The 21,520-nt window shown below is 38.0% G+C and overlaps 1 protein-coding gene across 12 annotated transcripts in view; it reads right to left on the reverse strand.

Moving 5' to 3' along the window:
* LOC128698394 (adenylate cyclase type 1) overlaps nt 1–21,520 on the reverse strand; it is a 1,819,232-nt gene that overhangs the window by 420,993 nt on the left and 1,376,719 nt on the right. For 9 of the 12 annotated variants that reach the window (XM_070085014.1, XM_070085006.1, XM_070085009.1 and 6 more), the window contains one exon: nt 2,835–2,960. The exons of the other annotated variants lie outside the window; for them this stretch is intronic. In XM_070085014.1, the coding sequence (XP_069941115.1) occupies nt 2,835–2,960 (126 nt within the window). The remainder of the gene's footprint in view (nt 1–2,834; nt 2,961–21,520) is intronic. 12 annotated transcript variants of the gene reach the window in all.

The following is a 21,520-nucleotide window of genomic DNA, read 5'->3' on the forward strand; positions in this document are numbered from 1 at the left end:
ATGACGTGTTACATAAAATTGTGCCGCAATTCTTCAATTGTGTAAAACCCAAATCGTGCCAAATAAACTCGTGCTAAATGACGGTCTATTGTATACACTAGAATGAATAAAATACATGACATTACGTATGTGGCTAGTGGTGGTGACAGCCGCCACTGTTGTTATTGGGATTTATAGGGCCACCACAGTGGCCATTCCTACTCCTGACTACATGTGTAGAGAACCAAGGATAAGCCAAAAAAGTCAGAGTGACTTATAAGTGCTACACTCTTAATGCTACACTTTGCCACTGCTGCTTCATGGTGTCTGCCACTGCTGCTTCATGTTGTCTCCCACTGCTACCTTATGTCTGCTCCCACTTTTGCTAGTGTGATGAAGAGCTTTCCAATATGTGAAGGTTGAGGGGCAGTGCCAATCAAACAGGCATTGGACGGTGATGTCATTTGGTTACTCTTGAACATCGCCAAAGAATTGAACATTTCTGCAACTTTGAGCTCAATTTCAAGGTACTTTTTGTCGTGAAACAAATCAAAATCATATCTATTTCTGTAGTATATTTTCCAATCTATCAAATGGAGAAAAAGAAATTGGAATGACTTATGAAGCAGGTAGCACCACCAAACAGTACTGGAAGGTTGGTGTGGCGACAATGGAAATTTGAAATTATGCTAGCCAAAATTTGTGCAGAATAACTGATGGAACTGGATGTCTGATTGCCAGATCTGTGATGGTGGAACTGTATATGAATTAGAAAAGCGAGGAGTAAATGGATGAGACAGAATTCAATGGACAAAAGGTGTTAGGATGGAGGGAAATAACAAGTGATGTATGATCAAGCTCAGTTCTTAGAGCCACACTGTACCTGATACAGTAAATAATCCAGAAGTTCAAACAAATTCCTATATGTTAGTGTTTATGACTAATAAAACTAACAAGAACAATGACAGAAGCTACAACAGAACATACAGGCACAACACTAGGCACAAAACACTTCTTAACATCTCTCATGTCTGTCTCACCCTATGCAAAAATGCAGTGCCCTATGATCTGGAATTCATTGTCCAAACTAGCAAAAGGTACCCTGCCTGCCAATCAATTTAGGACTGCTAGATCAATCTAAAATATTAATACATGCTTAAAATTGTACTATTGTAATACTGTAAATTGTAGTAATTGTAATACTGTTATCTGCTACCTCTTTACTATAAATCTTATTAATTATAAAATTTTTGGTTACCTATCTATTGTAATAATGTAAAATAAAGAATAATTAAAATTTACCACTCCATAATCTATGTCTAGTTTCAAATAATCTGTAAATATTACTATTAGGCTGCCTGAAATGTTAAGGCTTTCTTCATGCTTAACAGTACTTTAAAATATGTAAATCACATATTGTAAACTTTGCAAAGAAATAAAAAATTTTAATTTGACTTGAAATATGTATGTACAGGAAAACTTGAAGTTACAGGAATGGCAAAACAAGTGAATACTTCAATTCAAACCCAGTAAATATAAGATTATGAAGGTAGGACAAGGAGCCGGCAAGCCAGAGGAAGAGTATAACCTGACAGGAAGGCAACACAAAACAATGGAAAGACAGAGAGACCTAGGAGTGGACATCATGACAAACATTTCTCCTGAGGTGTACATTGGTAGCATGTACAAGGCTGAAAAATGTATGAATATAAGATAAAATAAGATTTTCTTTGGATTTTTAACCCCGGAGGGTTAGCCACCCAGGATAACCCAAGAAAGTCAGTGCGTCATCGAGGACTGTCTAACTTATTTCCATTGGGGTCCTTAATCTTGTCCCCCAGGATGCGACCCACACCAGTCAACTAGCATCCAGGTACCTATTTGCTGGTAGGTGAACAGGATTACAGGTGTAAGTAAACACTTCGAAATGTTTCCACCCGCCAGGATTCGAACCCGGACGCTCCGTGTGTGAAGTGGGAGCTTTAGCCACCAGACCACTGGGCCTCCAGACACATAAATATGGAAGCATTCATATCACTGTACATGGTATACTTACGACCAGTAAAGGAGTACATGATCCAGCAACAAGAAACACTCATCACTTCAAGCATAAGAAAGAAACTTGAGAAAGCCCTGAAGTTTGCTATAAAGTTGGTGAAAGAACGAAGAATGCCAGGACTCAAAGATAGGCTAATAGAGTTAAATTTTTGAAAATGGGAGGACCAGTCAATGTACACAGATACAGACTATTATTGACTGTCAAAGACAAAATGTGGAAGCCCAAGCAAATATTCCTTCAGTGTGTGAGTAGTGAACAAATGGAATGCATTAGGAAGAGGTGTAGTAGAGGCCAACTCTATACCTGGATTTAAATGTAGAGATAACAGAGCTCAAAAAAAAAGGCAGGAAACAATTCACACAGTTAATTGAAGAGCTAAAGGGAGATCCTAAGAACTAGGGTTCACTTGCTCACTCACTCGCTCACTCACTCACTCACTCACTCTCACTCTCACTCTCTCATTTATACATCCTTACATAAATTCTCATGCATATGTACTGTATAGATTTTCTCACAGACTTTAATTAGAAAATAACTCACAAGAAAAAAGCAACAATACATATTAAAACAAAGAATAATTGCATAACAATTAAAATAAACAAAGCTTGCCCAAAAGCAAGAATATGCCATGAATTATCTTTGCATTTTTTAAAGTCGAATTATCAAACCAAAATAAAATTAAAATATCCAATGATTAGTCCTAAAATAAATATTTCAATAAGACAAAGTGAATAACAATTATTGTAAACAGATGATGAGAGTGGTTGCAAGCATGCACACAGTGGTAACACCTTACCATTGTGGGTGTGGTAGTGGCGGTGGCGTGGGTCTAGGGAGGCGTGGGGGGTGTGCAGTGTCCCACCACACCGCCCAACCACACAATACGCTGGCCACATGGGCCAACCACACCCATGATCCGGGGCTAGCAGGGGACATGCCAGGGGGCGGGGAGGGTTACTCAGGGACAAGGGAGATGGGGAATCATGTATATCAACTAACAGGAACAAGTAATAATCTGACAAGATTACAACAAATAGTGGAGACAAAGAACTTGCACTGAGTTACAAAGGGGCTAGGCAATGTTATTTTAGTTAGGCTTATGAACTAAATGACATTGGGTCCTTTTAAATGAGGAATACTTAAACCTGTCTTATAAATGACTTTCCAGTTTGTTGGGAGAACCATCTTTCATGAATATATGTTTAGAAATGTGCAACTAATGGTATATCTATGATCAACTCTCTGTTTCATAGTGTACAACAGTCAAAACAGTCTAGGAAAATAGTATAAATAAACATCAAATGAATATTAAAAATCGATTTGATCGAAAAAATTTCTTACTACTAAAAGTGGAATTTAGTCACTAACCTAGTAACAAAATCTAGTGTACTACTGGAAAGCAGCAGCAACAGGAGGCAGGCTTAATGGCTGACTAAAAAATTTCAGATTCTACAGTCTTACCTCAGCACTCATGCATTATCATCACATGTGGCTACTGCCACACAAGGTGGAATATCTCAAACTCTCAAAACAATAGTAATGGTAACTCATTATATTACAAAAATTTGGATGCACGCCATCACAAGAACATTGTCCTTAAGAAACATTATAATCTCTTTCTGCAATGACAGGCTGAAAATCAGATGAGTGGCAACATGTTATGATGAAGTCAGGTTCAAGTAATGAGGAACATTACTGTACAGGCATGTGTTATGCTGTGAAGGTATGTGCAGTGTTCGTGTGTTCTGCTGTGAAGGTATGTGCAGCATTCTTGTGTTTTCCTGTGAAGGTATGAGCAGTGTTCTTGTGTTTTGTAAAGGTATGTGAAGCATTCTTCTTTTCTGCTGTGAAGGAATGTCCAGTGTTCTTGTGTTCAGTGAAGGTATATGCAGCATTCTTGCTTTCTGCTGTGAAGGTATGAGCAGTGTTCTTGTCTTCTGTGAAGGTATGTGCAGCATTCTTGTGTTCTGCTGTGAAGGTATACCTGGAGAGGGTTTTGGGGTCAATGCCCCTGCAGCCCGGTCCATGACCAGGGCTCACAGTGGATCAGGACCTCATCAACCAGTCTGTTACAAATGGCCACACACAAGCCGGCATAAAAACCACAGCACGGCTGGTCAGGTACTGACTTCAGGTGCCTGTCTAACACTTTCTTGAAGACAGCCAAGGGTCTATTTGTATTCCCCCCTTATGTATGTTGGGAGGCAGTTGAACAGCCTTGGGCCCCTGACACTTATTGTGTTTTTTCTTGGCATACTTGTGGCACCCCTGCTTTTCATTGGGGAGGAAAATGTTGCATTGCCTTCCGAGTCTTTCGTTTCATAGGGAATGATTTTCACATACAGATTTGGGACTAGCCCCTCTAGGATTTTCCAAGTGTATATTATCATGTACCTTTCTCACCTACATTCCATGGAGTACAAATCAAGGGACTTCAACCATTCCCAGTAACATAGGTGCTTTATCATACTTATACATGCCATGAAATTTCTCTGTACATTCTCCAGGTCTGCAATTTTGCCTGCTTTGAAAGAGGCCATTAGTGTACAGCAATATTCCAGCATAAAGAGAACAAACGATTTGAAGAGAATCATGGCTTGGCATCCCTAGTTCTGAAGGTTCTCATTATCAATCCTATCATTTTCCTAGCAGCTGTGATAGATACATTGTTGTGATCTTTGAAAGTGAGATCCTCTGACATTATCACTCCCAGGTCCTTCACATCAGTTTTTCACTCTACTGTGTAGTTGGATTTTGTTCTATACTCCAATTCACTTTTAATTTCCTCAAGTTTTCCATATCAGAGTAATTGATATTTGCCTTTGGTGAACTTTATTTTGTTTTCTGCAGCCCATTTGAAGATTTGGTTGATGTCCACTTGGAGACTTGCAGTGTTTTCGATGGATAACACCATCATGCAAATTTGGGCATCATCGGCAAAGGAAGACACAGTGCTATGGCTCCTATCTCTGTTTATGTCAGATATGAAGATGTGGATGGGCGCGAGTATTGTGCCTTGTGGAACAGAGTTTTTTACTGTAGCTGCCTCTGACTTTACTTTGTTTACTATTACTCTGTGTTCTATTTGTTAGGAAGTTATAGATTCATCTACCAACTTTTCCTTTATCACTCATTCTGTGTATTATTACACCAGGATCACACTTGTCGAAGGCTTTCACAAAGTTTGTGTATACTACACCTGCATTGTGTTTGTCCCAGTGTAATATCCCCAGATTTTAACTTGAGTTAACTTACTGTCTGATTTAAATAATAACTGATATACAACTGAAACAAACTATGACCAATTTCTCTAGTATTAAGCAGTCTGCAAGCCATTAATTTAGTCCGCCCATAATGCCGTGGCATGATAGTGGCTCTCTTTGCCTTCAACTCATTATTGTAACTAAAGAATCTCATTGTAAACTTGCAAAGAAATAAAAATTGTATTGTATTGTATTGTATTGTGATCTGTGTGTATTGTCTTTGATACTGTTATAATTTTGTATCAGATCATCAATATTAGTGAAGATGAGGTTTAGTGCATTTTCCAGTCTTGTTGGCTCCATTGTTTGCTGGCTTAAGGTGAATTTGTTGCAGAGATTTAATAGCTCATGTGTGTGTGAATTTTCACCTGAGCTGCCTCCTGAAGTTATCTCTGGTATGTAAAGTACAGTGGACCCCCGCATAACGATCACCTCCGAATGCGACCAATTATGTAAGTGTATTTATGTAAGTGCGTTTGCACGTGTATGTTTGGGGGTCTGAAATGGACTAATCTACTTCACAATATTCCTTATGGGAACAAATTCGGTCAGTACTGGCACCTGAACATACTTCTGGAGTGAAAAAATATCGTTAACCGGGGGTCCACTGTATCTGTCGGAAACCAACATATATACTATCTTTGCTATAACATTATTGGTTGTATTTCTCCATTTTAGGTGTCTTAAGCTGAAATCACTCTGCAGCAAGATGTTTGGGGTAGGAGTTGGGAGATTTTCCAGACAATTTTCAAAAGCTGTTCCTGGAATTGTTGGGAAGTAGAATCCAGAGGCTTGTATACAACGATAATGACAAAGTTTTGATTTTTGATCTTTACTGCCAAGCAGATGAATGACTCTGTGACATACAGGCCAATCCCCCCTCCCCTTGTCTGTTTATTCTGTCGCATCTGAATAGATTATAACCTGGGATCCATATTTCGTTGTCAAAGTGATCCTTTATGTGGGTCTCTGTGAAAGCTGCAAACATTGCATTTGACTCTGTGAGAAGTCCACTGATTAAAGGTATTTTGTTTGCTGATGGCTTTAGACCCTTTATATGTGCAGTTTTCTTGTGTTCTGTGAAGGTATGTGCAGCATTCTTGTGTTCTGCTGTGAATGTATACCTGGAGGGTGTTCCAGGGTTAACGGCTCCATAACGGCCTCGTAGTGGATCATTGCCTGATCAACCAGGCTGTTACTGCTGGCCACATGCAATTACCCTTTATTATGCTGGGAGGTAGTTAAACAGTCTTGGGCCCCAGACACTTATTGTGTTGTCTCTTAGTGTACACTGGGTTCTCAGTTTTCTTATTCTCTTAGTGTTTCACTGGGAAGCAGGGGGATGGGGGGGAATGTAGGAATGATGCACTGCTTGCCAAGTCTTTTGCTTTCATAGGGAGTGATTTCCATGTATAGATCTGGGAGTCCTTCTAAAATTTAAAAGCGTATATTATCATGTATTTTTCTTGCCTACATTCCAAGGAGTACAGGTCAAGAGACTTCACCCATTCCCAGTAATTGAAGTGCTTTATGGTACTTATAGATGCAATGAAAGATCTTTATATTCCAGCCTAGAGTGTACAAGTGATTTTTAAAGAATCATCACTGGCTTGGCATCTCTAGTTTTGAGAGTTCTCATTATCCATCCTATCATTTTCCTAGCAGCTGTGGTAGATATACTGTTGTGATCTTTGAAAGTGAGATTCTCTAACATTATCACTCCCAAGTCCTTCATATTAGCTTTTCGCTCTATTATGTGGATGGAATTTGTTTTATATTTCAATCCAGTTTTTATTTTTGCGAGTTCTCCATAGCGGAGTAATTGAAATTTGTCCTCATTGACCTTCATATTGATTTCTGAGGCCCATTTAAAGACCTGATTAATGTCCACTTAGAGATTTGCAGTGTCCTCAATGGATGACACTCATGCAAATTCTGGTATCATCAGCAAAAGATGACATGGTGCTGTGGCTTACATGTCTGTCTATGTTTGATATAAGGATGAGGACAAAGATGGGAATACTGTACCTTGTGGACAGAGCTTTTCACTGTAGCCACCTCTGACTTTACTCTGTTTACTATTACTCTTTTTGTTCTATCTGTCAGGAAGTTATAGATCCATCTACCCACTTTTACTGTTATTCCTTTATTATGCATTTTGTGTGCTATTACACCACGATCGCACTTCTTGAAGGCTTTTGCAAGTCTGTGTATACTAAATCTGCATTTTGTTTGTCCTCCCATGTATCCAAGACTAAGTCATAGTGGTTCAGTAGTTGTGAAAGGCAGGAGCGACCTGCTCTAAACCCATGCTGCCCTGGGTTGTGTAATTGTTGGGTGTCCAGGTTGTTGGCAATCTTACTTCTTAGAACCTTTTCAAAGATTTTTATGATGTAGGATGTTAGCACCATCAGTCTGTAATTCTTTGCAATTGCTTTCCTGCCACCTTTGTGGAGTGGGGCTATATTTGTAGTATTCTTGTGTTCTGGAAAGGTATGTGCAGCATTCTTGTATTCTGCTGTGAAGGTATGTGCAACATTCTTGTGTTCTGCTGTGAAGGTAAGTGCAGTGTTTTTGTGTTCTGTAAAGGCATGTGCAGTGTTTTTGTGTTCTGTGAAGGTATGTACAGCATTCTTGTGTTCTGCTGTGAAGGTATGTGCGGCATTCTTGTGTTCTGCTGTGAAGGTATGTGCAGTGTTTTTGTGTTCTGTGAAGGAATGTGCAGTGTTCTTGTGTTCTGTTGTGAAGGTATGTGCAGCAATCTTGTGTTCTGCTGTAAAGGTATGTGCAGTGTTCCTGTGTTCTGTTGTGAAGGTATGTGCAGCATTCTTGTGTTCTGTTGTGAAGGTATGTACAGTGTTCTGCTGTGAAGGTATGTGCAGTGTTCTTGTGTTCTGTGAAAGTATGTGCAGTGTTCTTGTGATCTGTGAAGGTATGTGCAGCATTTTTGCATTCTGCTGTGAGGGTATATGCAGCGTTCTTATGTTCTGCTGTGAAAGTACGGTGGTACCTTGGTATATGTCCACTTTGAAATAAGTCCACCTTGGTATGTGTCATGTTTGGAGGCGAAAATGTTTGCTTGGCATACGACCTGTGTTTGGAATACAACTCGTGTGCTAGAACTTGTATGGGTCAAAATGAGTCACAACACCGAGCGCTACCCTTGTTTACCTCTCTCTCGAGACAAAGCCATGACTGCCCACTAGTGTCAGTACATCCGTTGCTACCATTCAGTGAAAAACCCGCGCTGTAACTCTCTGTGAATTTCCAAAACACCCTGAGGAGAAGGCAGAAGCAAAGTTTTTTGGACAGATTTTTAGTAAAAGTCAAACCTGGTGAGCTTCAACCAGGTCCAAATAGGAAAAAGAGACAGAAAAGAGAAGGGTACTCTCTTTCCAAACAATAACATTTCTCCCTCCTCCCTTCTCAGCATTATCCTAGTAGGCACTCGACTCTTTTCAGCAAAGTAAAGCGAGGTTAAATTTGCATTTATTTTATCTAATTATTTTGTATTTATGTATGTATTTTAGTATTAAGCAGTTTTTAAATTACATATTTTAGTATTAAGCAGTGTTTAAATTACATATTTTAGTATTAAGCAGTGTTTAAATTATTTTATACAACCCCATCAATGTATAATATGCCAATAACAATAGGATTTTTTTTCATGAGAATGGATTAATCATTTTCCCTATATTTCTTATGGGAAAATTCTTTTGGTATACATCCTGTTTGGTATAAGTCCAAGGTCCTGGAACAGATTAAGGATGTATACCCAGGTACCACTGTATATGCAGCATTCTGTTTTTCTGTTGTGAAGGTATACCTGGAGTCTTCCTGGAGGGTATTCTGGGGGATCAATGTCCCCACAGCCCAGTCCATGATCAGGCCTCCAGTGGATCAGGGCCTGATCAACTAGGCTGTTACTGCTGCCTGCACATAGTCCAATTAACAAAGGACAGCCTAGTTGGTCTGGCACTGACTTTAGATATCTGTTCTGCTCCCTCTTGAAGGCAGCCAGGGGTCTATTAGTAATTCCCCTTATGGCTGGTGGGAGGCTGTTGAAAAGCTTGGGCCCCAGACACTTGTTGTGTTTTCTCTTAGTGTACTAATGGCATCCCTACTTTTCATTGGGGTTATGTTGCACCACCTGCCAAGTCTTTTGCTTTCATAGGGAGTGATTTCTGTGTGTGAATTAGGGACCAGTCCCTCTATGATTCCCCAGGTGTAGATTATAATGTATTTCTCTTGTCTGCACTCCAGTGAGAACAAGTCAAGTGCTTCCAAGCATTTCCAGTAGTTAAGGTGTTTTACAGAACTTGTATGTGCAGTAAAGGCTCTCTGTACATTCTCTAGATCTGCAATTTCACCTGCCTTGAATGGAGATGTTAATGTATAGCAGTATTCCAGCCCTGAGAGAACAAGTGATTTAAAAAGGATCATCATTGGCTTGGCATCTCTTGTTTTGAACATTCTCATTATCCATCCTATCATTTTTCTTGTAGATGTAATAGTTGTGATCCTTGAAGATGAGATTCTCAGACATTACCACTCCCATGTGAAGGTATGTGCAGCATTCTTGTACTCACCTATTTGTGGTTGCAGGGGTCGAGTCTTAGCTCCTGTGTTCTGCTGTGAAGGTATATGCAGCAGTCTTGTTTTCTGTTAAGGCATATGCAGCATTTTTGTGTTCTGTTGCAAAGGTATGTGCAGAATTCATGTGTTCTGTTTTGAAAGTATGTAGAGTATTATTGTGTTCTGCTGTGAAGGTACGAGCAGCATTCTTGTGTTCTGCTGTGAAGGTATGAGCAGTATTCTTGTGTTCTGCTGTGAAGGTATGTGCAGCATTCTTGTGTTCAGCTGTGAAGGTATGTGCAGCATTCTTGTGTTCTGCTGTGAAGGTACATGCAGCATTCTTGGGTTCTGCTGTGATGGTACATGCAGTGATCTTGTATTCTGCTGTAAAAGTATGTGCAGCATTGTTGTGTCCTGCTATGAAGGTATGTGAAGCATTATTGTGTCCTGCTATGAAGGTATGTGAAGCATTCTTGTGTTTTGCTCTATGGAGGTATGTGCAGTGATCTTGTGTTCTGCTGTGAAGGTATGTGCAGCATTCTTACTTTACTTGGAACTTCCTATATTTTTAAAAACTAATATCTCTTTGTGCATGCAAATACTGTGGTGTTGTTCAGCATGTTCATCAACATGGATAAAAAATGGGAAGATCATGCGAGAAATAACAAATAGATGCATCTTCAATTTTAATATTAATGTTTTGTATAAATTCTGAAAATTAGCTAATACTATCATACTGAATGACTGTTGTTACTTTAATACCAAAATATTTATTCTACTTTTGTTCAGTTACAGTTACATTAAACTCAACAAAATTAATACTTTATGCATTCACATACTGCAAGATTCTGATAGAAGTATACTTAGTCATTCAACAACTATATAATTAAATTATACTACATATCAACTGCTATTTATATTGTCACAAAACATCAGAAAATGGCCACAAAATCCAGGAAAGAGGAAATGTGTTATAAATTTAATAACATTTATTTGAAAACTTTAAACTTGACAAAAGTTGTAAATAACAGCATATAACATGAAAACAATCACACAATCTAGAGAGTGATAATTCCTCACTTAGTTATTATAAATTATGTTTAAAAACAATGAGAAAACTGTTTTTCTATATTACTGTATTATTTTTATTATACTGTAGAATAATGACTATGTCAGAGATATTGAGAGAACTTTCCTTCAAAGCACTCAAAACAATCATACGGTTAAAAACTATCGTTCATTCTCTTTACAAACCAAGAGAAATTATGTGACTGTTTTGTACTAACAAATGTATAATCACCAAACCAACTAATTCATGAACAAAAAGAAAATTCTGACCTAAGAAACTTCATTATTATTAGGTGAAATACAAAAATCTTGTATTTGATAATGTAACCAGCGTTGATGGTGGTCGTTGGAAGCACTACTGATGGGAAGGAGATGAGGGTACTTCATCTTGGCTACACTCACAGCTGTCCTCAAGTCTCCAGTTTGTTTCACAATCTCCACTTGAATTTTACCTTATTATAGTGCAATATTTTCATTTCGTTGTTTTCCAATTAGTCATGAATAGAGTATCACAGTGGTAATCATCCTGGGATAGCAATCAAATGATCCAAGGCTCCAATTTTCCTGAGAGGGACAATGTTGTCTTTTGCTTGAAGCTAACTACTGAGTACAACAATATACCCAGTAGCGGGTTTTCATGCCCAAACTGGTTCACAAATATGTTGCTAGATGAGACAGATATATATTTCTGTCTCACTGTGTCTGAAGTAATAGTGACTCCGGATCCATCATGGCACTGAACAATACATACAGTTTTGGCACTCTTTTGTGACTATAATAATACAGTACATGAATAAATTAACTCATAATTTCCAGCCCCAGAACAATGATAGGCATCCCTATCCTTGCAAAAATCCCCAGTCCGTAAAAAGCAATGTTGCTACCTGCTTTCTTTTGTCTCTTCTACTATCTCACTTCCACAGACTTGTAGAGATAGTCTCCACTCTTTCTCACTTATAGACTTAGATCCAAACTGAAAACAGTGGAGAAAACACACTCGCAGAGAGCTTTTATGGAGACAATATTGTCATTTGTTAAGACCTTCATCAAGTAATACCGAGGATACACAGTGCTCACATATATATGCTGGCAGGAGAAGAGGCAATGAGGTGAGTAAAATCGTTAGGATATGATGAACTGTGGGTCTGTGTAGTACTGCAGGAGGGCCACTGGACTACTGAGTTGAAATGCAGCCTAGTGTCTGGATGATACAGAAAGATTGCAAACCTACCACTCTAATGGTTTCACTCACCAGACCACTCATATACTGTATATGAGTGCAATCTGTATCTTCTGTATGACTTGATACACAACCTTGCATCCCCAGGGAATTGTCAGAAGACTGCTGCTGCTACCACCACAATGCTGGCCATGGTCACCCCTCTCCAACAGTGGTCCCCACAACTAAGATCTTAACAGATAAAATGTTGTCCCAATAAGAGCTCTTTCTGCACCATGTCTTTATGTCTGCATATACACTTGCAGTGACCATCCTCCCTCTCACTTAATACGGACTTGCAGAAACAATACTCACTCTTATATACACTTGCATAGGCAACTCTTACTTACATAGATTTGTAGAAACAATTCTCACTTTCGTACAATCTTTCTTACTTATACAGACTTGCAGAAGCAATCCTCACTCTTCATGTTGTCATATTTTCACAAAATTAGAAACTATCACATTTTGCTAGCCAAGCCAACAAGGTTTAAGTTTCAAGTGTTTTATAAATTTTAAGGTAAATGAAACATATACATAAAAATCTTTCCCACAGGAAGTAAGGAATCAAAAATCTTGTTCATTTACATCAGCCATCTCCCATCAAGGCATAGCAACCCAATGAAGGAAACACATTCACGATCAATTATTCAATAGATGTACTGCCAAAAGTGCATGAACATCACAATTCAAATGACTCTACGAACTGCAGTATTGCCATTGTTCTTTCAAAGACAAAAAACAGAAATCATAAGTTTTCTTAGTTTTGAAATATAAGTTTTTTAAATATCAGTTAACAAAATAAATAAAATAAAATACAGAATCTTTACATTCATATGTAAGAATTAAGAGCAACACACATACTACAGTAAAGTCTTGATTTAGCAGACGAAGAAGGTAAAGTGGGTGGCTGGTAACGATGACTGTTTTGGACAGCAATGAGATTGCTTTGCAGTTATCATACTAATAAAAAGCAGCACTATAGCCAGACTTTATCTAATATTTCCACATTAAATGACCCAGTGAGTTTTGTCTATTAAATCAAGATTTGTTAAATCAAGGATTTACCTTGTATTTTTATCAGAATGATTTCATATTAACAAATTGTAACACTGTGGATGAACTAGAATTTAAATTATTCAAAAATTATTGCCTTACAATAAATCACTAAATTAATCAGACTCCCTTGAAACTATGCAACCACTACAGTTATGTCATTTATAATAAAGAATTTACAAATAAGATGTTACTCTGGGTAAGTTATATACACTTGTTTGACAGTCCAGACTGACAGTATGGACTATAAGGAGTACTAACAAAACAAGATCATTCTATGCTTAAGAGTCATGAGATTACAAAAGTAGATATTACACACATAAATGAAGCACTAAATGCATGTGGGTCATTCAGCGAAGGAAGTGGCAGAGGCTCATTCTTCCGTGTACCCAGTGTAAGACACATTTTTACCCTCACAGCTGAACATTCTTCCCTCATAAGATAACATACAACAAGCTACAGGTTTCTGCATTGCCACCCACTGAATAACCCTTACAGGCTTTGTGTTTTTGTTTTGGTATAATAATAATAATAATAATAATAATAATAATAATAATAATAATAATAATAATAATAATAATAATGGTAATAATAATAATAATATTAATAATAATAATAATAATAATAATAAATACTTCTACAATGCTACAACTTTTAGTTACCAGTATCATAACTGCTGTGAGAGATACAAGGAAAATAAGGTGTGACTGTTTAAATACTTTTGATATTTATGAAAAGGCTGAAATACATTATTTTTAGGTGGTTTCAAATTTGTACTTCTCTCTCAAATTCCACAATTATCATAAAGCTCCACTGTCAGTTACTGACTTTGTTTAGATGAAAGTTTTAGTCACTAGCTTAAGGAATTAAGTCAGCTCCAGCTCAGATGTGAAACCAGTCAACCGATAGGTTGCTGAAAAAAATGATTAAAATGAGTAAAATAAATAAACACAATTAACGGATACATGTAGCAAAAAAGTGTCGGATATGCAGAACATTTTGTACCAGATTTAACTGCTACTTCACAAATAGCCCGCACATTGGAGAGAGAAGCTTACAATGATGATCTGGTCCGACTTGGACTATTTACAATGTCACATTAACACGAGAGTGAGGAGGCCTCCTCATTCTCCTGTTGGTGTGACTTTGTAAATGGTCCAAGTCGGACTGACATGTCGTCATAAGCTCCCTCTCCCATGTGCAGGTTACTTGTGTATTGTTCCAGTCACAGTATGTGCCTTTTTGTTCTTTTTAAATGCCACTTGTGGTACTTCCTACAGTAATTGTAAAGTCAGTACATGTATTTACATTGCTGTATGGGGTAGGGGGATGAGGTGGGGGGTAGAAGGGAGGGAAGATTTTGGGCATAAATGGAAAAATAATAGATAATATTGTAGATATGAATTTAGAAAATGAATTTTGTTGTCAATGACAGTTCTTTTGTAATCCACTGAACAACTATATCCTAGTAAGCTTTCATTTTTGTTTGATATCTGGAATACATATATCTGAATATACTGTAGAGCTGCATGAAACTTACATAGTGAACATTACAATATCAACATTGAGTGTTGTTGCAAAAAGTTCACTGACATATGCTCCAACCCCAAGACCTAATTTTGTCACAATGTACGAATACAAGCAGCTTGTTGCTAATGTATTTGTATGTTCCTTCCAAGTGCAGAGCTATTCAGTATAATAGTTACATCTGCTCCTGACAAAATCAAATTACTTTTTTAGTTTTGTTTTTGAATGTACAAAGTTACCTTGATGTTGCAGAAGCATTACACACCAGGCCTTGCCTAATAAAATATTCATTAATTTTTTAATTATTATTTGGTTTGTGTTAACAGTGTTTCCCCTTTTTCATTTTTGAAATACCCACAATTATGTTAAAGTATCTGACTGAGGAATATTATATTTTTGGGTATTCTTTGCTAATAATAAAAAATCTGGGCAATAATGTGTCTTCCCCTAACTGGATTGAATGTTGCATGCTTGTGTGCATTCATGTAAAAAAAATAAAATACAGCCTCTCTTTACTTAGCGACATACTCATTTACCAATGCCTTGACTTATGACAGACTCTCTAACCAGTATGCATGCCTAAATAATGTATATTAGAGCTGATTTCCTCTATGTTGTTTATTACAATATACAGTACACTACTGTATAAACATTTAAAAATTCACCAGAAATGTTATAAATGGTGCAAAGGTGACATTAACCCTTTCAGGGTCCATGCCATAGAACTATGGCTTTACGTTGAGGGTCCAAACCGTAGATCTACGCCATGAGCTCAGCTCACTCTGATAAGCTGTGAGCGGTAAATTTGGGCCTAGATATGAGAGAATACATCTATGTGGTATGTGTATACCACATAAACAAATCCTGCAGCACACAGTGCATAATGAGAAAAAAAACTGAGACCGTAATTTTCCATTAAAACAGTGACTTTGCAGTGTTTTTTCGTATATTTTTTATAGTTGTATTTGCGATTTCTTGGTCTCATTTGATAGAATGGAAGATATATTACAGAAATAGTGATGATTTTGTTTGGTTTTATTTCTGAAAATGGCTTGAAACTGAGCTCAAATTAGAAGAAATGTTAAATTTTTTGCTGATGTTCAAGAGTAAACAAATGACCTCACACGTCTAATACACGCTTGCTGCTGGGTCTAATATACATTCAAAAATGTGGTGATATTCTTTATAGAATTACTACAACATTGCATAACAGTAAATCTTCTATTTTTTGGTTTGAATAAAAATTCATTATGTGAATTAAAAATCAAAATAGAATTCATTTTTAAAGCCTAAAAACATAACTAATAAACAGAGGAAATGTTAGTTTAGTGCCAGGAATGCCTGCATTGTTTATTCTGGACCCTATTTTGAAATTGGAATACACTGGACCCCCGGTTAACGATATTTTTTCACTCCAGAAGTATGTTCAGGTGCCAGTACTGACCGAATTTGTTCCCATAAGGAATATTGTGAAATAGATTAGTCCATTTCAGATCCCCAAACATACACTTACAAACGCACTTACATAAATACGCTTACATAATTGGTCGCATTCGGAGGTGATCGTTATGCGGGGGTCCACTGTATTTTGAACTTTGCACTAAACTGGCCAAATTACCATTTTCCGATCACTTTATTTTGTAGTTGAAACAGTTGACTGGGCAATTTCTTGTGCTCAATCGATAGAATAGAAGTAATACTAGTGAAATAGCTAAGAATTTGGTTGACTGGAATAATGCAATTGGCCTAAAATGGGAGTCAAAGTCGGCAAAATTGCCAATGCGTAAATATTGCCGACATTATAATTCGCGAGAGTATAATTTCATCAATTTTCCATCAAATTTCATGCTTTTTGTTTTATTACCTTCAGAAAAAGATTCTCTACCATTTCATAAGAAAAAGGAACAAAATTATTTTTTGAAAATTCTTGGACCCTGGTGCACATTTTGAAATTTAGTCTCTGGACCCTGAAAGGGTTAAAACAATATCAAAGATGGCTGACACAAACCCACTACCATTATAATATACTCCCTGTTTAGTGATAAATTCATTTACTGCTGTGGTCTAAGGAACGGAACTCCAGCGTTAAGTGAGGAGAGGCTGTATATAAATTTGTGATAGTGGGTGAAGACAGCATACTTAAATAAGTAACAATAAAAAACTCATTATTCTCTCATAAATAACACTGTTTGCCATCAAATATTTGTCCCGTGGCTTGGTTGGTAGAGCACTCAGCTCACACACTGAGTGTCTCTGGTTTGATCCCAGGCTGGGTGGAAATGTTTAACATGTCACCTTTCACCTGCTGCGCCTGTTCACCTAGCAGTAAGTAGGTACCTGGGTGTTAGTCCACTGTTGTGGGTCATATCCCAGGGGTGATAATATACATCAGATAATGCTGTATTTTGAAATGAGCTGAAGTAGCATAACAGCCTTAATTAACCTATAAAATAATTGATTTGTACAAAAATATATTTCCTACACCCTGCTGTAAAAAATTCTGATTTCCAAATTAATAAAACCCACTTGGTTTGCTGCCATCACCCTGCCAAACTGTCCTTGATCTTTTTTACTGTCAAACACTTTTCCACTCCCTCTCCCTGCCAAACACTTTTCCAGTCCCTCTCCCTGCCAAACACTTTTCCAGTCCCTCTCCCTGCCAAACACTTTTCCAGTCTCTCTCCCTGCCAAACACTTTTCCAGTCCCTATTTACCACTTTTTTCCCCCTCCCCTCCCCTGCTGCCCTCTTCTTCTATACCCCTGCCATACTCTCCCTCCCCTGCCACCCTCTTCCACACCCCTGCCACACTTATCTACTTCCCCTGCCACACTTATCTACTTCCCCTGCCACACTCTTCTCCACTTCCCTGCCACACTCTTCTCTACTTCCCCTGCCACACTCTTCTCTACTTCCCCTGCCACACTCTTCTCTACTTTCCCTGCCACACTCTTCTCCACTTCCCCTGCCACACTTTTTTCTACTTCCCCTGCAACTCTTCTCCACTTCCCCTGCCACACTCTCCTCTACTTCCCCTGTCACACTCTTCTCCACATTCCCTGTCACACTCTTCTCCACTTCTGCTCCCATTCTTTACCTCCCCTGCCACACCCATCTCCACTTTCCCTGACACACTCTTCTCCACTTCCCTGCCATACTCTACCTCCCCTGCCAAACTTCTCTACTTCCCCTGCCACACACTTCTGTACTTCTATAGTGTCCTAAGAAAAATAACTCTATAATTATTATATATTTCTTCTTTCATCTAATATACTGATAATGACATATTTGTTAACAGCTACAGGGAAAATATGCTTTATATTACTAGTTATACACATCTGTCTTATAACTACACTACACTGTGCTCTCTGAAAGTTGAGTTTTGATGAATTGCCCTGTATTGTAAGAATGTTGGTGTGTGTGGTGAGTTAACTCTGTATTGTATGATTGTTGATGTATGTATGTATATATATATATATGTGTGTGTGTGTGTATTACACTCAAGAGAGTTGCTGAGAAGGCAAAATATTTTGACATTGAAGATAGCCAACTGTTGCATGTATTTCTTGCTCATTTCAAGCTGTATGTCAGCTCATTTCAAGCTGTGTGTCAGCTCATCTCAAGCTATGTGTCAGCTCATCTCAAGCTGTGTGCAGGATCATCTCAATCTGTGTGTCAGATCATCTCAAGCTGTGTATAGGATCATCTCAAGCTGTGTGTCGGATCATCTCATGCTGCATGTAGGATCATCTCAAACTGTGTGTTGAATCATCTCCAGCTGTGTGGTGGATTATCTCAAGCTGTGTGTCAGCTGTCTGCCCCACAGAAGCTTGAGTCATGTACATTATGTGATGGGTAAGTGGCAGCACCAGCAAGCTATACTCACTACTATCAACTTACACAAGGTTGACAGTGTGTGGGTATCTAGCCCTCTTTTTTCCCATAAGAATTTTCACTGCAAGAATATTCTCTAGAGATTAATGATAAGGTGCAAGTAACTGAGCTGTAGCTACCTAAGTGTAGATGGCCTTCCTCTGTAGTGTAGTATTGAGTGTAATACATGTTAACTGTGCTGCTGATGCTCTCTGTAACATTTGTAGAATAGTACAGTGTGTGTGTGTGTGTGTGGTACATGTTAATTATCCTGCTGTTGCTCTCTTTAACACTTATAGTGTAGTACAGTGTTGTCATTTTTATAACTACCTGCACACCTATGCTACATACCTCTTGGAATTTTTAGGGGAAATCTTTTAATATTATTTGGTTTAAAGTACTTTTAATTGACTGCAGAGGTTATTTTAATTCTGTCACAATTTATTTTTCTCATATGCTTGCTGTGAATGTTTTTATTTTTATTTTTTGAGAGAGTTTTAGCTTTTGCATTGATGTGTATGATTGAGTTTAATAGTGACAGCTGCTGGGTGAAAGTGATCAACTCTCCTTCTATTACTTTTTTTTTATAAACACATCAGCCAGCTCCCACCAAGGTACGGTGACCCAAAAAAGAAAAACTTTCATCATCATCATTCACTCAATCACTCTCTTGCCAGAGGCGCACCTTCACTACAGTTATAAAACTACAGCATCAACACCCCTCTTTCAGAGTGCCGGCACTGTACTTCTTATCTCCAGGACTCAAGTCTGGCATGTCAGTTTCCCTGAATCCCTTCATAAATGTTACCTTGCTCACAGTCCAACAGCATGTCAAGGCCAAAAAACCATTTGCCTCCATTCACTCCTATCTAACATGCTCACAGTCCAACAGCATGTCAAGGCCAAAAAACCATTTGTCTCCATTCACTCCTATCTAACATGCTCACGCATGCTTGCTGGAAGTCCAAGCCCCTCGCACACAAAACCTCCTTTACCCTCTTCCTCCAACCTTTCCTAGGCAGACCCCTACCCTGCCCTCCCCACTACAGATTTATACACTCTCAAAGCCATTCTATTTAGTTTCTTCCTCTCTACATGTCCAAACCACCTCAACAACCCCTCTGGATAATAGTTTTGGTAATCCTGCACCTCCTCCTAATATCCAAACTACAAATTAACATAAGAACATAAGAAAAGGAGGAGGCCTGTTGGCCCATACTAGGCAGGTCCTTTACAATTCATCCCACTAACAAAACATTTTCCCAACCCAATTTTCAATGCTACCCAAGAAATAAGCTCTGATGTGAAAGTCCCACTCAAATCCAACCCCTCCCACTCATGTACTTACCCAACCTAAATTTGAAACTACCCAAAGTCCTAGCCTCAATAACCCAACTAGGTAGACTGTTCCACTCATCAACTACCCTATTTTCAAACCAATACTTTCCTATGTCCTTTCTAAATCTAAACTTATCTAATTTAAATCCATTACTGCGAGTTCTCTCTTGGAGAGATATCCTCAAGACCTTATTAATATCCCCTTTATTAATACCTATCTTCCACTTATACACTTCGATCAGGTCTCCCCTCATTCTTCGTCTAACAAGTGAATGTAACTTAACCCTTTGACTGTTTCAGGCCCCTTTCTGAAACTGTCATTCTATGTCGCTCAATTTTTGAAAAAAAAAAATTATTTTTTCTTATGAAATGATAGAGAATCTTTTCCCGATGGTAATGACACCAAAAGTTCGAAATTTGGTCGAAAACTCGTGGAATTATGCTCCCACGAAGTTAGCGATCTCGGCGACATATGTGTATCGGCGATTTCGCCGACTTTGAGCCCTATTTTCAACCAATTCCATTGTTCCAGTTAACCAAACTCATAGCTATTTCTTTAGAACTCCATTTTATCTATCAGCTGAGTACAAGAAACCTCCCATTTACTAATTTGGACTACCCAATATGGTGGTCAGAAATTGGCAATTTGGCCAATTTCATGCAAACTAAAAAAGATGCCAATTTCAAAATAGGGTCCAGAATAAACAAGGTAGACATTCGTGGCACTAAAATAACATATGCTCTGTTCATTAGTCACATCTCTAGGCCCCTCTTATATTATTATTGCTGTCTATTTTGATTTTTTATTCATACAAAAAAATACAAAATTTACTGTTATGAAGACTACTGCATTATTGTAAAAATGGTATAAATAATATCAGTGCACTAGTGAAAGAATATTAGACTCCCCAGTTGACGTGTATTGGACGTGTGGTGTGATTTATTTACTCCTGAACATTGGTAAAAATCGAACATTTCCGCTACTTTGATCTCAGTTTCAAGGTCATTTTCATCGTCAAAGTAATGAAAATCATCTCTATTTCTGTAATATGTTTTCCATTTTATCACCTAAGACCATGAAAACGCGAATACAACGATAAATACTGTACGAAAATACACCTCAAATTTGGCGTTTTATTCCAAGAAAACGATCAGAGTTTTTTTTTTTCTCATTACGCAATGTGTGCTGCAGGATTTTTTTTATGTGGTGCACACTGACCACACAGACCCATTCTCTCACATGTGGGCCTACCAGCTTTCTCCCACTTGATTTGAAGCCGCTAGAATTATTGAGTATATATAAGTCAGAAACATTGGCTCGTAAGACGTATTTATACGTCGAAAACAGTCAAAGGGTTAAGAGTCTTCAATCTTTCTTCATAAGGAAGATTTCTAATGCTATGTATTAATTTAGTCATCCTACGCTGAATGTTTTCTAACGAATTTATGTCCATTCTGTAATATGGAGACCAGAACTGAGCTGCATAATCTAGGTGAGGCCTTACTAATGATGTATAAAGCTGCACGCATTGCCCTCAGACATGATATCTCCACTGCCTCCAGC

The sequence above is a fragment of the Cherax quadricarinatus genome, chromosome 14 (assembly GCF_038502225.1).
Source record: "Cherax quadricarinatus isolate ZL_2023a chromosome 14, ASM3850222v1, whole genome shotgun sequence".
NCBI classification, from domain to species: Eukaryota; Metazoa; Arthropoda; class Malacostraca; order Decapoda; family Parastacidae; genus Cherax; species Cherax quadricarinatus.